This window comes from Pholis gunnellus (genome assembly GCF_910591455.1).
Source record: "Pholis gunnellus genome assembly, chromosome: 18".
Lineage (NCBI taxonomy): Eukaryota > Metazoa > Chordata > Actinopteri > Perciformes > Pholidae > Pholis > Pholis gunnellus.
In genome coordinates this window covers 10,414,104-10,430,226 of record NC_136545.1, presented here as the reverse complement: position 1 = coordinate 10,430,226, position 16,123 = coordinate 10,414,104, and the positions used below count along the sequence as shown (strand labels likewise).

Here is a 16,123-nt window from a genome sequence, read left to right as displayed (position 1 = left end):
TCCATGAATGGATATCTTTTAATATCACTATAATGTGTGTTAATATCACTGAAGACGTTTGTCATGTATTTTCTAACAAAAAAACTCTGTTTTATTTTACTCGTCTCGCAGATCTCGGTAGAAATCTTAAAAAAATGTTAACGCGCCGTGTTTTGATTAATTGTAGATGGAATTGCTTCCATCCCGGTTGCGTGTGTACGAGGCGCTGTGTGCGTGTGTGCCTGCCTGTCCGCGGCTTAGCCTTGAGAGTTCAGAGCAGGTTCTGGCTTGCTCTGCTCTGGGAAACTTTGAGCTGAGCAAATAGCTGGGTCTGTTTTCCTGGCTGTCGCCACACTTCTACGTGTGAGCCATGTGTATGCGCCGCATACGAGTATATGCATGCGGTCTATGCGCACTGCAGTGTAGCCTGTGTGCGCGTGTGTGTATGTGTGGGGAATACAAAGAGGAAAATACAGAGTGCACTGACAGCGAGATGAGCTTCATTCCCACAGACGACAGGAGATGACACCTCTGCTTTTCCCACACCTCCACTGTCTAGCCGCTCTCTCCTGTCCCGACCCCAGTTACCGCAGACACAAACACCCCTCTCTGCATGTGCACACAGAGGAAGGGACATACTGTTGCGTTCGGTGGGTGTATGCGGCCGATATGCAGTCTTCATTTCAGTTTTCCCAGAGAGAGAGAGAGAGAGAGAGAGAGAGAGAGAGAGAGAGAGAGAGAGAGAGAGAGAGAGAGAGAGAGAGAGAGAGAGAGAGAGAGAGAGAGAGAGAGAGAGAGAGAGAGAGAGAGAGAGAGAGAGAGAGAGAGAGAGAGAGAGAGAGAGAGAGAGAGAGAGAGGTGTCTTTAAGTGAGCAAGGATCTTGCTCTGTGAGGTCTCTGCGAGCATGGTTTGATTTACAGCCCACCTCTAAGTGGAATGCTGTTTGCTGGGTGGAGCTCAGGTGTGTTGACAAGGCTTTTAGCACCGACATGCTGTCAGGATGGCTTACAGACCAGTGTGTGTGTGTGTGTGTGTGTGTGCGCGTTAGGGGGCCGGCAAACAAGAGGTCACTAATGTCCCACCAGAGAGACCTTTTACCACGGAGAGCCAGGACAGCATGGACATGTGAACGTTACTGAGGCGTAAACGCTGTCCACACACACACACGCACACACACACACGCACACGCGCGCACACACTGATCTGATCTTTCAGTACCACTTAGCCCCTTTCACACCAAAGCAACCACTGAGGAAAACGTCTGTGTGAATGGGTGAACGACACACGTTTTCACGCTCTTAAGGTTCCTGAGCCACACCTTTAACAAAGGGGCGACACTTTTTCGACTTTTGACAGGTGAACTCTGGTCGCTGTTGTTACCACAGCGTTACTAAAGTTAACCTTCAGTTTCACACTCATTGCCGCATTCATATACAGAATCTGTAGGCAACGGGACAGGATTTTGGTATTGGAAGCGTTCTGGTTTGTAGTCCGGGGAGTATTAACCAATCACTTTCGAGAGCAGGCTTTGGTTGAATGCAGGTAAACGGTCCGCGTGGAGAGCAACGAATGCGGAACACAGTGCTGTTTTTTCCTATGTGAACGATGTTATTGCGTCTCTCTATGACTCTAGGTTTGTCACCTTGCCTTCAGGGTGGAGCCGGCTGGAACAGCTATATACACAACTAGTTTCTCTCACGCATTACCCGGTCTTTACAGTACCTATAGCTTCAGATGCAGGCTTTGCATGAACAATAGGATGCAAGTAGTTTACTTGTGTTCAACGTCCACTCTTCATCCACTGTGAGATCATTTTTATCTCAACTTGTTTTCCTGCAGTATGTGTAACGTATTTCCTCTTTTTCCTCTTTGTCATGTTTTTCCTCTTCAAGACACTTTTGATGAGTGAAAGCTCTTCTTTCAACCCTGCTGCTAATGACTGTTTTTATGTGTTTGTGCAGGCGTGTAACAGTGATCAGTACGCGGCGGTGCCCAGAAAGGACATGGCCAGGATGCTTAAACAGAAAGGTCAGTGGAACATCAGTGGACTCCTTGTGTGGGGATGTATCTATCTTTACTTCTTCGCTTCTGTAGTTTTGAAGTTAACTTATTAAACGTCTGTATTTTGTTTGCAGGATTTCTGCAGGGCCAGGACATCATTGACCACACACAACAACAGGAAGAGGAGACGCTTGGTGACATTCTGACCCCAAGTGTGACCCCTGAAATCCCCAGGTATGTTCAGTGTCAGTGGGCCCCCCTCTCAGGGCTGGACCCCGACACCCTGACCTTTCCCGGGGGGGCACCCGTCCAGCTCCACGCGGTGCCCCCTGCCCTTCTGCCGAGGATACCGCTCTTCTATGTCTGCACCAGATGTGGCAAGGTGTTCTGGGAAGGCTCACACTTTGGCCGCGTCCTCTCCATGTTTCAGGATGTCTTGCACATATCGGACAAGGACCCTGAGTCGGCTGCGGCTGCACCGCAGAATTGACATTTGTAGAGCTACTGCACTTTACCTGACCGTCAAATACATCCATAGTTAATACTTTACACATTTAGGACTGGAGTTGTCATGATATCCAATTAGATTATTAGTTTTTTCCCTTTTCTAATTGGCTAAAAGTGTAATAATAAAAGAGGCATTAAGAATTCACTGGACATCACATGTGAGACACAAACTTCAAGTCCTTTTGAAATATTTGGATTTCCTGTTCGCCATCTGGTTTTAAAATTTGTCAAACCGAAAGAAAAGGACGCATCTAGTCTCAACAGTTCTAAAACCTTTTACGCTCATAAGTTTAAAGCTCAGTGAACCAAAGACAGGTCACGCTGTGATCCAGTTGTGACTTGGTCATTTTTGTTGTTGATTGTAATTACTGTTCTACCACATTCGTGGTGATTTATGGTTTAAAATGGTATATTGAGATCATTTTAATTATTCCTTATCGTCAAACTATAAAGTTTGTTGCTGTTTTATTTGTTCCGATATTTTATTGTTTTGATTTCAGAGTTAAGCGGTTAAATGACAGGGCTTTTTTAGCAGCCTGTGGTACTGTATATTTCCATTCTTTGTGATTAAATCTGTATCATTTTTAATTATTTAGCTGAAAGCTCAATATGCGTGAATAAAGTGCTTTTAATTTCATGTTTTTAATCTGTGAGAAGTCACAGTTGTTTCTGTCTGTGTACAGTTAATTTATGACGTGTTTGGAACATTCACAGGACAGATGGTAAAGGATTAAGAGCGGACAGCATGATCATCAACAGATCATCTAAGCTTCTCTGATGTCTGTCAGGTGTAACACTAACAGTGTGGGGGGGTTGTGCCCCGAGGCTGAAGAGCAGACGGGTCACACACACACACACACACACACACACACACACACACACACACACACACACACACACACACACACACACACACACACACACACACACACACACACACCGCCTGAATCCCTTCACATTTTCTCATACCTTTTTCTTTCCAACTCTCCTCTCCTCTGCACCCCACATTGGATCTGTGTTGTTGCTGAACATAAGATTGCCCAGACGAGTTTGAACAGATCTAATGTGGAAAAGTTATGCAATTAAATATGTTTGGTGTCTTGTGCATGGCAGGCATTTTGTTGAGACTCTATTGAAATCGTCAGAAACCACGGCCATATTTTCACTTTCTTTAATTGATCACATAACTTGCATCAAAAAAAGGCCACAGAGACTTCCAGAGACGGGTCAAACTGTGAGTCACTGAGGTAAATGTGTTTTCAGTGTGTTTGAATCACAGAAGGAAGTCAAGAGATTTGAACCTCAGGGTGATTCAGTGACCCCGGACAATGATTAACATTTCCTCAGAAGGTTTAACGTGAAAGCTTTTCTCCAGAACGTACACACGATAACCTGCTTACCATGAATAACTAGATGGAGTTTACAGATGTAAAGTCCTTAATGTGTTAAAGCTGAAATTCTTGGATCACTAACTTCCCAAGCTGTCAGTTTACAGAGAACTCACTCGGCTGCTGCCAAATCTTAATCAAAGCAAGTTGTGGAAATAGGACTTTGGAATGAGGTGTTATCTAACTAAATGATTTTGGAAGAAGTGGACAATTTTCGACATCACACGTGTGAAGAGCAGGTCAGGAGCTCAACATGTGAGTAATGGAACACCATTCACCAAACCGCATAACCTTGGGTGCATTACACAATGACGGTTTTGGGGCTTTTTTGTTGCAGTAAGTAATGTTAATAATGCCGTTATCTCTAAGGACTTCATGAGTACTGTCAATTCTGACGAATAATGTGACGCAAATTGGGTCTCCGTGGTTTAATATGTGAAGTTCACTGTCCATTGATCTGAACCTGCTTCTCATACGTTGCAGTTACAACAAGAAACCGCGTTGGACGGAGGAGATCATGTGGATTACGGTCCGTCTCAGACATGACTTACAGGTTCTCATGTGCAGCATCCTGTAATGATACACTGTAAATGTTTGAGTTTAGGATATTTAGGATAATCCTGTTATGAATTTTGAAGGTTTGTAATATTAGTTTTTTCCCCAGTGTATAGCATATACATGTCTAAGGCTGATGGTACCACTTCCTAACAAGGCACCAAATACAAAGAAATGCCTTGGAAACACTTTACTTTGACGACACTCACTTTTGTTATAAAAATATATTCATTTCCATTTAATATGGCGCTTCATTTATCCTTAACTTCTTCATTCATGCATTTAGACTGATTTCTGTCTGTGTATTAATTGATCTCAACTTCAGCCTGCCAGGTGTGGAAAAAGGTTGATAGACGTGAGTGATGTTGCTAGCGGAAGAAGGCCGTTGAGATCCATCTGTAGGGAGACTGGCCTGATTCTTATCAGTTGGACGTTACACTATAGGAAAATAAATCTCTATCAGCAAGGTGAGCGTTGAACCACATGCCTGATGATATTGTTTTAGGATTGCACTTCCCAAATCCAGGAGTAGAAACGTCTTGGCATATTGCCCTTTTTTCTTCAGCAGACTGTATAATAACCACAGTAACATTAATCTACCCTGAAGTATCGTTATTGCTACGGGTGAAGTCGACACCTTGGCTCCCAAATAAGCCGCTCTCTGTGTGTCTTCTCCTGTCCTTGTCCGGGTGGTCGCAGCCCCTGCCTCTGCGCAGAGCGCGAGCTTTCTGCTGCAGCACCGTGTTATTTGATCCTTGCTCTTTCTTTGCTGGGAAGAAAAGCTCGCCTCTTTCCCACGCTCTGAGGACACGTGGTGCCCGGAATGAATTGGATTCAGAAGACCCTCCCTCCCGGTGAAACGTCTCTCTCTCGCTCTCTCCATATCTCTCTGAAAATGTAAAATAACAATATTGCCAAAGAAGCTTTATCATATATTTAAAAATCGGCTTTTTTTTTTTTATATGGCTAGGTTTCTTTCGTGTATCCCAGTGTGTAAGTTTACCGATCTGGACTCTCGGCGACGTGCGTGCGCACCACATCCCCGGACGGGACGTGAGGCTCCTCCCGGCTTGTCTGTCCCCGATCTGTCCGTTTACAAGACAGCCACACAACACTGCACGGCTCTGGGTTCTCTCGTGTGGCGCTGAAATGCGTCTTGTTTATCGACACACAGGAACAGAGATATGGCTGCATAAATAGAAGCAGAGTAACGATATTACTTGTTTTATCTTTGTGTGACCAGTTTGTGGAGAGATGGCCCCCAGCACAGCCTCCGTGCCGAGGCGACCCCTCAGACTGACTACACAAAACCGGACTGTCCTCGCTATGGTGGTCCATAATATTTTTGGAGATCGTTTATTGCAAATTCTCACTGTTATTGGTTTGCGCTTTTACGCGCGTATTTAATGCGTCGTTGGTCATTTTAACCGATTTGTTTAGCTTAATTGGGCATGTCAAAGAGAAAATAAGAGATTGCAAAATAATTGTTTGAAGTATTTCATCACTACTTAAAGTACCTACACAACAGCCGCATGATTGCATCTGGTTTTGGCTGCTTCCCAGGCACACATTACCAAGAAAGATCCGGGGAGCGAAGTGGTGGGGAGGGCAGAGAGGAGAGCAAATGCCACAGAGTTTTGGGGGAGAAACTCATCCAATCGGAGAAACTTTTGGCTCCTGCGGTCTGTGCAAATGTTTTCCAAGTGTCCAGACGCACTGCAGCCAAAGGCTTTGATAGCGGACAGATGTTTCTGATTTTCCAGAAGATGTTCCGCACCATTCAGTAACCCTCAGAAAACACACACTCACACATATATATGTATGTGTGTACATATGTATGTATGTATATATATGTATTAGACAATCTCAAATCTGAAGAAGTAAATCTGAAGAATTAGCCATAACCTTTGTACATTTCCTAACTGTGAGAGTTGTGGACTCCAGTAGCCCACGCAGGTCAATGCGTTGTCATATAAAGACTGCAGAGAGGAACACACATCTGTTACTGTATCCTATCTTAAAAGGGTTGACTTATATTCAAGATATTTCTAGGAATGAGTCAGAGCCAACCTCTTTGTTTTGGTGCAGCTGCGGGCCACTTGTTGCAGAGGAAAAAACACCCGCTGATGCACCTAAAAGTGCTGAAAGCAGCTGAATCACAGTCTCTTGCACACAAAGTCTTCTGGCTATATTTGTCCATCATTTAAATCCCAAAGTCAAATATCAGAATTCCAATCAGGCCAGCAGAAATACTTGTTTTGTTATTGGCTGGCAGGTGTCTGTTTACATTCCTTACTGGGTTTAAACATGATTCAGGCCAGCAGCAACACACTGTTACACTAATAGTTCACTCGCCTTATCATATGTTAAACCCAAGTAAGGTCAAATATTTATATCGCCCACAATCACTGACTTGCCTATGGATTTACAGCCTGTACATTATAGCACCCTCTATCCTGAAACTACCAAACTTTAAAAAGTGGATCATTAGCTTTTTGTGCACATACCTTGATAATGCACCCCAGGGTGTCCTGTTTAAAATATTGGACCCAATCAATCCAGTTAGATTTACATTATCACTTAGTCATTCTATTTAAAAAAGTGAAATTGCTGCAAATCTGTTATTTTCTATACACTTTGGACTGCTGCATCAAGCTCCTACCATGACCATCAAACATAAGGGAATATTACCACATATTTTTCAAGTTGGTTTTAGTTGTTAACATAACTTGAAGCATATATCCTGTCATGGGGTTACCTGTGGTTTTGTGAACTAGCTTGCATTGCTAGTACAGTAGAAGTGCGGTTGACTGTATACTTGCCCTAGTTTCAGGTACCACACTGTATGACTTTAATGGACACCTGTCAGTCAAAGTCTAAAACGAACGCCCATGACCATGATAATGCACTCCAAATGTGTTTACAGAATGTCAATCATCTTTTCAGTCAGTCAGTCAGTAGTTGACAGCTTGTTTGTTTGTTTTTTGGAATTAAATAAAGCAGATTGCGACCTCCATATGTGGGATCTCTGCCGCTGCCTCTCCCACGCCGACGCACAGACGCCCAAATGACACGCTCGCGTATAGACAGATGCGGCCGCAGACGCGCGCCACATGTACAGTTCAGAGTGTGGGAAAACTAGGACAGTGTGAAAGCCACCAAACCATCAGAGCGGAGAGCGGTTTTATAAAGTGTCACACAGATGAGATGCAGCGTGGGCCGCCGAAACGGAGCAGACGGCCCCGAGGGAGGCTGAGATGGAGGCTGTGTACCTGGTGTGGTTTCCACACATTTCTGTCTCTTTCTCTATCCGGCGCTGTCACTTTCACATGCATTCTTTCTGTCAAACCCTGTGTCTATCTATCAATATCTATCACCACCTTTACCCTGTTTTTTTCACACACACACACACAGTTCCCACGGTGATGGGGTGGAGGGAGGGAGAGGGGGGGGGGGGGGGGGGGGGGTGCTGCTGAGTGGCGTGTCAATCCGCACACAGCGTCACTTCTTTTCACTTGCAAAAAGGAAGTAGCGCGGGGCTTTTGTTATTCGAAGTCCCACAGTCTATAACAACTGGAATATATCCGCAGTTTATGATTCAAACAGCCACCTATATAATCTCCTCCTCGCGGGGTGTTTTTAGATGGACTCGTTTTTGGGAAGGGGGTTTGTACTTTACAGTCGTCACCGTTTGGTTCGGAGGTAATTACTGTCATGAGGTTTTAGATAAGTTCACACTTCAGACAGCCACAGTCTCCCTCGAGCCTCGGCCATTTGGAGAACACAACTTTGAACTGCACCTCTGGATTTGAAATAGCCTTGACACATCTGTTCACGGCATTGTGCTCCTTCTTTTATTTCACAAATGGTTGCGCAAATTCACTGCGACGTTCACTAACGGTACACAGAGAAAGTTGGGCCACAAACAGCAGTACAGCTGTAAACCACACCCTCTCCTGGCATGTCGTTATCAGCACCTTGTCTGCCCCCATGTAACGTGGAACGAGTCCAGATAGCCTACTCCTTTATTTAAAAATACACATGAATAAACCACGAGCTGATTACTTTTATTTCCCTTTTTCTTGAGTTTTCCCCTGAAAGTCAAATTTAAACAGTGTACAGTGACATTGATTTTGCGTAAAATTAAAAGTTGCCATGTAACTCTGTTTCATTAGACTTTTTTTCTTTGCATGAATGAAAATACTGTCCGACGCCCTCTAGTCCCTAGTCCCTAGTCATTTGCATCGCTGTCAATGTGAAGAGGCTTATTGGCGTTTTTTGTTCGGAGTTCCTGTTGATGTTAAATCCAGTGGATGATCCTTTACAACGTGCCCCGCTTTCTCAGCAGTTTACAGCTCTGTCAGCTCCGTGCCTCTGGCTTTCAGTCCGCTTCCTGGGGTCGGCTACAGGAGATCGGATATGGAGCTCACCATTGCTGCGGGCGGCTTGTTTAATATTTCTGCAGCAACGTTTGGCTCCCTCCTCGGCAGGCCACGCCTCCCTCCCCGCGGATTCACAGGGCTACTGATCCCGCCTCCCCCCCCCCCCCCCCCCCCACCCCCCTAACCGAGCCGGCAGCCTATAACCTCCCCGGGTTTCCGCCCATTCCTCCACAGTTGATTCTTTTGGGATGGTATTGTCATGCAAATAAAGGACGCGTAAAATATTCTCCCAGAGCGCAGCGCAGGGCAGAGACTCACACGGACCGCGCGGAGGACACAGACCGGGGCCACACGGTGGATTTGTATCGTTTTCGTCGCTACGGACTCGTCCATCTGTCACAGGTAAGTCACAAATGTGCAGCGGATTACACTTCCAGACATGTTTAAGTGGCAAAGCCGTGCAACCGTGCGTAAACGTGTGTGCATGGAGGTCTCGCTCACCCTCTTGGATGTGGCGGAATGTGGGGTCTCTCTCGCAGTCTGTTGGTGAGGAATCGGGATTCATGTGGACTTCTCTTGTCTCTTTTTTTGTCTTTCCCAGACACCCTGGCCACATGAGCAGCGACACATAGCCGGGACGTGTTGACCAGGACTGTTCAAGGAAAACCTGCGGAGACTGTCCCGTGGAGATAGTGGTCGATCTTCCAATTTCCCCCCCCCCAAGTGAAGTCGGAGGTGTCTCTCTTCTCCATCCCCTGCCACAGGCTACCTGCTGCTGCTACGGAGGAGGAACTACGTCCAGAGACCCCTGGATCGCTTGAGAGCATCTTTTTTTTATGTTTTAGGGATTTTAGGATCTCTACAAATATTAACATTTTTTGCACACCAAGTGTGTTATTTCCTCTCTTGTCCTTTTTGGGATATATACAGTGATATTTTTCCTATTTCAGTACTTTAAAAAGTGCCTTAATAACTGGTTATAATCCAGTGTAACTGTGGCATTGTCACCAGACCAGGGACGCTCAACAGGGAGAAGACGAGTATTATCAGCTTTAGAACCCGGGCAGGATTACTGGTTCCCCAACCTCCAGCGAGCTGCCACCATGAGCCAGGCGGATGTGTCGACTTGCTCCGCGCCGCAGCGGGTTTTCCAGGAGGCGGTGAAGCAGGGCAACACCAAGGAGCTGCACTCGTTGCTGCAGAACATGACGAACTGCGAGTTCAACGTCAACTCCTTCGGGCCGGAGGGACAGACGGCCCTCCACCAGTCTGTCATTGACGGCAACCTGGAGCTGGTAAAACTGCTGGTGAAGTTTGGCGCAGACATTCGACTGGCCAACAGGGAAGGGTGGAGCGCTTTACACATCGCCGCCTTCGGTGGCCACCAAGACATTGTGCTATACCTCATCACCAAGGCCAAGTACTCATCTGGCGCCCGGTGATCTGTCTCTGCTGTCAGGTAAAATAAGAAAAGAAAAAAAATAACAACAAGTGGAAAATAAAGCTGCAACACACGGGGAAGCCAGGCTCTTGTAAAAGCAAAAAACAAAAAAAAGACTGCCATCATCTACATAGTTGTGCCAAATTTTATATATATATATATACATATATGTATAAAAGAAATAAAACTAGACCTGCAGAATAATCTTCCCTCATTGTAAACCAAACGGGGTCCTCTCTGCACTCCTGAGTGAAGTATCGCATGGCTCATACACAGCGCTTCAACACGACTCTTTAACAAAAGAAACGCCATTTCGGTGAGTTTGTTGGTACTAAAGCTTTCCTCTTGAATGTGTATATTAGATCTTGTCGTCCAATACAAAAGAAGCCAGTGTCTGTGTATCACATGTGTGTGTGTTTGGACTCCAGAAGTGCAGATGGCCCAGTTTCTCTCTATCCATGAACTCCCATCTCCAGTATACAGTTGAATAGTTTCTTCCTGGGGGGGGGTTGTTGCTCCTCATTGTTCACCCGTTTTAAATTATTTTTATATGAAACACGGCACTTGATGCTAAATGGCTGCATGCTGGAATATCTGAAAGGGAAGACACACGAACAAGAGAAGAAGGGTTGCCCTCTGTTGGCTACCAGAGGTTTAGGTTTTTTTTTGTGTTTTTGTTTTTTTTTACTCAAAGAGCGGCATTATGGCTATCCAACACGCTTTCACATGTGTAATCATTATGTAACAACAAGTGGCTCCATCGTTGTTGTAAAGTACTGTACACAATAGCTTTACTTTGGGGTTTTTTTTCAAGAGAAAAATAGAGACAGCACCTGAATGCGCTCGTGCAGATCTCGCCATGCTGGCGTCCAACTTTTCAGGCCAGTTGCGACCACTTTTGTTGATGGTCATTGTGTAAAAAAAAAAGAAAAAGAAAAACGCTGCTTTCGCTTTGTATCAAAAAAAAAAAAGTCGCATTTGGAATTCACTTTATAATCTCCTTTCAGTATTTTATTAACATCCTAGTCATCACTGTGAAAGCAGGCTGGGGTTTTTTTTTCATTTTATTTATGAAGGTACATTGAGAAGATGCTTTTTTTAACATGTTGTGGTTCTTCTTTAAAAAAAACACATATATGAATATCTAGGGGTGACTCAAGCTGCTTCAGACTCGAGGTATAAACTGCCCCGTGTGGAGGTAGACCTGCCCCCCCCCCCCCCCCCCCCCCCCCTCAGAAACCCCTTCTGCTAAAACCTGTTGACCCAAGAGGACTTTCTCCCCTCCCTCCTCCCGTTAAAAGGACTTTGTTTGGTTGCCTTTTGCCAGCTACCTCGACTATAAAGTATTCTCAAGTTGTTCAGCTCTCTCACCACTCTGCCACGTTGTTTGGAGTCGGAGGAGATTCACAATTTGTCTGTGATCATCCGCATGCCAGTGTGTTTTGTTTTTTTGTAGCCTACCAGACCGATGGACTTCAGTACAGAAGATGCAATGAAACCATTCCTGCATCCTCAGTCGGGGCAGTTTATTTTACACTACAACCAAACCAATGTTGTCGAGCAATGCATCGTTTTGCCTTTCTGCATGAGAGTCTGTGGTTCTCTCTCTCTCTCTCTCTCTCTCTCTCTCTCTCTCTCTCTCTCTCTCTCTCTCTCTCTCTCTCTCTCTCCCTCTCTGTGTCTCTGTCTCTGTCTCTCTCTCTCTCTCTAACACACACACACTGCCATTGTTTTCCCTATAAACCTCCACTCTCCTCTCTATCTCTGTCTTCACCAGCCTGGATTTTTGTTTTCAAGTTGTTGTTTTTTCCAGTCATACAAAAAAAAATGGACTTATAAATGCAGGGAGTTTTAATTGCACAAAAATGCGGAGCCTTGTGCGCCCCCAGTGTTTGTACGGGGTAACTGCAGGAGCCAAGGCTTTGGAATAGTTACTACTACTGAGCAGGACCCTAATACTGTTGGACGATGAAGACTTCAAATAGCAACAACACATGACTATTGCAGGATGTCACAGATTAGATAAAAGGAAAACAAATAAAATGGTTTCATCAACTTGCCTGCTGCATTTTGAAAGTCATGGCACCCTAACATTTGTATCAATGCTGCTTGTATGTTTTGGTTGTTTTGTTTTTTCTGTTGTTGTTGGTGTTATTTTTTTATTTTATTTTTTAAAGCCTACTGCTCAAATGGCCAACAGTTGTATAGAAGCTTCACAGCAGCACTGGTTCACCACATGAGAAGCTGTTGAAAGAGTGTGTTTTTTTAAATTGAAGTGTGTTTGTGTGATTCTGAGCTTCTCATGTGGGGGGACGGGGGATGGGGGGACGGGGGATGGGGGGACGGGGGGGGACGTGGGACCCGTGTCGCTGTTGTTAAAAACAGTCATCCAGACTGAGAACTTCCCCGGAACAACCACAAGTAACCTGAAGCGATAGATCCGCCACATCAAGGTATAGATTGGTATCAGGCAACAAATTAAATATGCATCACTTGTCTTAAACTTGATGTTTTTATCTTTTTTTTTTCTTCTCTCTCTCCTTTGAATATTGCACTGATGACTGTTGTTGAAAAGTTGACTTTTATGTGTCGACATTTTATTTTTTTTCTGAATAGAAAAAAACAAACACAACAAAATACTATTGTATAAATATATGCTCCAGGTGATAAAGTCCTAATGTGTGTGTTACTTTGTGGAAAAAACATGATGTTTTTTTTTAACAAAGATGCGTGTATCTCTGTGATTGGGTGTATGTATATATACATATGGATATATATATATATCGACGCTGATGATGATGATGATGATATCTGGGGGCACTTTCTTTTTTGAAGTGCTGTCTTCCTGTTTTTTTGAAAGGGGAATAATACATTTGATGGTAAGATCATTGTAACTTGGTTAAAAATTGCACGGTTGTGTGGTAGTTTGGCTTACCAGGGTCATAACATTTATGACGTAAGGAGCCAGCCGCCGGATTGGTGTACATGAGTGAGATGATTTTTTTTTTTTTTTTTTAAGTGCTGACTTCTTTGGACCAAGTTGTGTTTCCGGTCTTGCTTCATTTCAAGCAAGAGGAAACGGCTGATTTTTCATGAGTGATGCAGATGTTCCATCATGTTTCATTTTGTTTCTATTCTTTTATTTTTGAACGTTTGTAACACTGTGATGATGACGTGATGTCATGTGGAGATGAGTGCTGTATTATTTTTGTACGTTTGTGTACAAGCCAGTAAAGAAATCATTAAACTCAAAAATCTGTGTATGCATACATTTCTTCCTCAGCGCTCGAGCAAAAAAAAGCAACATTTCCTCTGACTCAGTCCTCCTCCTCATCCTCCCTCCTGCATCTTTCATAGAAAAGGTTGGGTTTGGGAAACACACCCCTACCCTCCTCTCTCTCTTTTCCCTCCCCGTCTTCCAAGCCGGGCCCAGCCCAGATCCCCATTCTCTCCTTTTGTCATTCATCTGGCCTCATCCTTTCACTGCCGGGATAAAAGAGCCCAGTGCATTGTGGGTAGGCTCAGTTTAAAGAAGGGTCCCCTCCCCTGTGTGTGTTGCGGGAGAGCTAGTTTTATGTTACATCCACACACTCAGAAAAAAATGTCCAACACACACACACACACCTCTCTTGTGCTCCCTGTCTGACGATTAAGGCCCAAACTCTGCGCAACTATTCAGCTCTCTCTGCTAACAAACCTGCTTTTGCACACCCTTGAGGATGTCTTTCACTCATCATCCATACTCTTCCTAAAATGATCTTTGTTCATTTCACTTCACTAACCCCTTCCCATAAGCCGTACAACTCATGCGTCTAAGAAAAGACTTGTTAATTTGCAATCAGCTGTATTGGTTGGAGGGGAAGGAAACGTACTCGGTCCTTTTTGTGATTTTTCTTTTTGGTGAAATATGTACTTTGTAGCTTCCTGTGATGGTGCATGAAATGGCCCTGATAATGGCTGATTAAACTGTTACACTCTCGCCTCATATGGGCCGGCCTTGAGTCCAAAAACTGGAACTCACAGATTAATCTGCAGCCAAAAAGGTCAAGAAACACTGTGTTAGTCTGTGCATTTTTAAGTAAACCCTTTTAAATGAACATTTTCAATCCTATTCCTGTTCTCCTTCGCTGTACGTGTAGCATTTATAAAAGCATACTGGCGGTTACATTCTGCTCATGAGGAACCTTTCATTGACCATCTCCCCGTTTTCATGGAAACATTGCTTTGCAACTGATATTGCGCTGCTGTGGGAGGGTCGTGGGAAAAGCAACACTACAATACGTCTTCCTGCATGTCGGACACTGTTTGTGTTGTAACATTTGCTGGGTGGCGGCCTGCAGTTAGCTGCAACTGGTTGAGCAAGGACGGTTGCATTTAATGTGATTGAAATAACGGTTGTGGTCTGAGAGATTTTCCTTTCAGTGTGATCCTGAAGTTATACTCAACGTGGGGGAAAAAAAAACAACGTTTTATTGTTAGAGCAGCTGTTAAACTTGCATTCTGAGCTGCAGCAGAGCCGTCTTTGACCGCAAATGTTCTGCACTGACCACACCAAGCGCCGACCTGATGCATTTAGCTCCTCTAAACACCAGCCCCCTCTGTGTTTTGATGCCGAATGGGCTATCTGGGTTGCTGCTCGCCTGTCCTTTCCTCTCTCCCCCCTGAGTCTCTCACTTCTGCAGGATGTTTTTGTTGAGCTGGGTTCCCTATTGTTCACACACGGAGCTGGCTGGCCTCCCAGGGTTGCTGCTGGCTGCTATAGGCCCCCTAATAGGTTCTTCATGTGCCTTGGCTTTCCTCGCTTGTCTTGGTCTGGCCTGTGCATGGAGCAGCCCGCTTTAGTGAGCCAGACAACACAAGGCATTTTTGGGAGGCCTTTTGCAGAGAAGACAGGGAAAATCTGTCAGGGAACAAGACAGAGTCCAGAAAACTCAGGAAAGCAGCGTGAAAATGACTTTATTAAAAAAGCGACCGGGCCACATTGGCATATTTAACCGGTTACAGTCCTGTGTGCGCATGTGTATGTATTGTATCTTCTTGTTCACACATAAATCAAAGTTATGTTGGTACAGCAGCTGCAATCAAGTGCGTCTGTGTGATAATCTTCCATCTCCATTCAAAAGGCCATTGTTCTGCATCTCATAAAATATTCATATCCATGCTTACACCCCTCATTTCATTGTTACACTTGATCTGTAAGACACAAGATTAACTGAACATCTTGTGATATGGGTAAAACGCAATTTAATTGGTTTCGCAACACTGAATTCCTCATTTTAAAACGGCTCTGTTCAACGTGCGTACAATGAGAGCAGCTCCTGTGTATGACTTCCTCAAAGTGCCTCGGGATTGACAGGATTGCAGTCTGATTGGGTAATAATGTAATACAAACGGCTTGTTTGAACGGTTTGAATAAGTTTTACATTTACGATGACAACACATGTGAGGAACTTTTTTAGACTTGCTGCAGGAACCTGCGGCCACGTAAAGAGGAACGTAGAGAAACGGTCTTTCCAGTATCTTAGTTTTGTTGCACCTGTTAAGGTCCAAATGTAGCTCTTATATCATCCTTATTGGTGCACAGAGTTTGATGTGGTGAGCAATTTCCCATCATGGCTCCACCCAGCTTCCGCCTGACTAGAGGTGTAATCAGCCAGAGTAACTGAAAATACCCGTGTGGGTGTGCGGACTCTTTAAATGTGTTTATGATAATTAATGAACACAGAGGTAGAGCGGGCCTGGCATGTACTTAGTGATCACAGCTGTTCAGGGAAGTGCACATCTGTCCTTCCGAGGCCTCGTTTACACTTTTTTTTTTTCAGATCCTGCAAGTGATCGAGTCCTTTACGTGATGATTTTTACCTATTCA

General features: G+C 44.5%; 2 protein-coding genes across 2 annotated transcripts in view; both read left to right on the top strand.

Moving 5' to 3' along the window:
- The window catches only part of exd3 (exonuclease 3'-5' domain containing 3), a 36,001-nt gene extending 32,883 nt beyond the window's left edge, over positions 1-3,118 (top strand). Inside the window, exons 20-21 of the mRNA XM_079179189.1 lie at positions 1,942-2,008; positions 2,116-3,118. Coding sequence (XP_079035315.1) covers positions 1,942-2,008; positions 2,116-2,471 — 423 coding nt within the window. The 3' untranslated portion in view covers positions 2,472-3,118. The remainder of the gene's footprint in view (positions 1-1,941; positions 2,009-2,115) is intronic.
- A 5,969-nt stretch (positions 3,119-9,087) lies between these two features.
- Positions 9,088-12,547, top strand: nrarpa (NOTCH regulated ankyrin repeat protein a). The gene is made up of 2 exons (XM_079179231.1): positions 9,088-9,215; positions 9,415-12,547. The coding sequence occupies exon 2, from the start codon at positions 9,917-9,919 to the stop codon at positions 10,253-10,255; it is 339 nt and encodes a 112-aa protein (XP_079035357.1). The 5' UTR covers positions 9,088-9,215; positions 9,415-9,916; the 3' UTR covers positions 10,256-12,547.
- Positions 12,548-16,123: the final 3,576 nt, after the last annotated feature.

Coding starts and splice junctions, on each gene's coding strand:
- nrarpa (XM_079179231.1), top strand. CDS start 9,917: ATGAGCCAGGCGGATGTGTCGACTTGCTCCGCGCCGCAGCGGGTTTTC.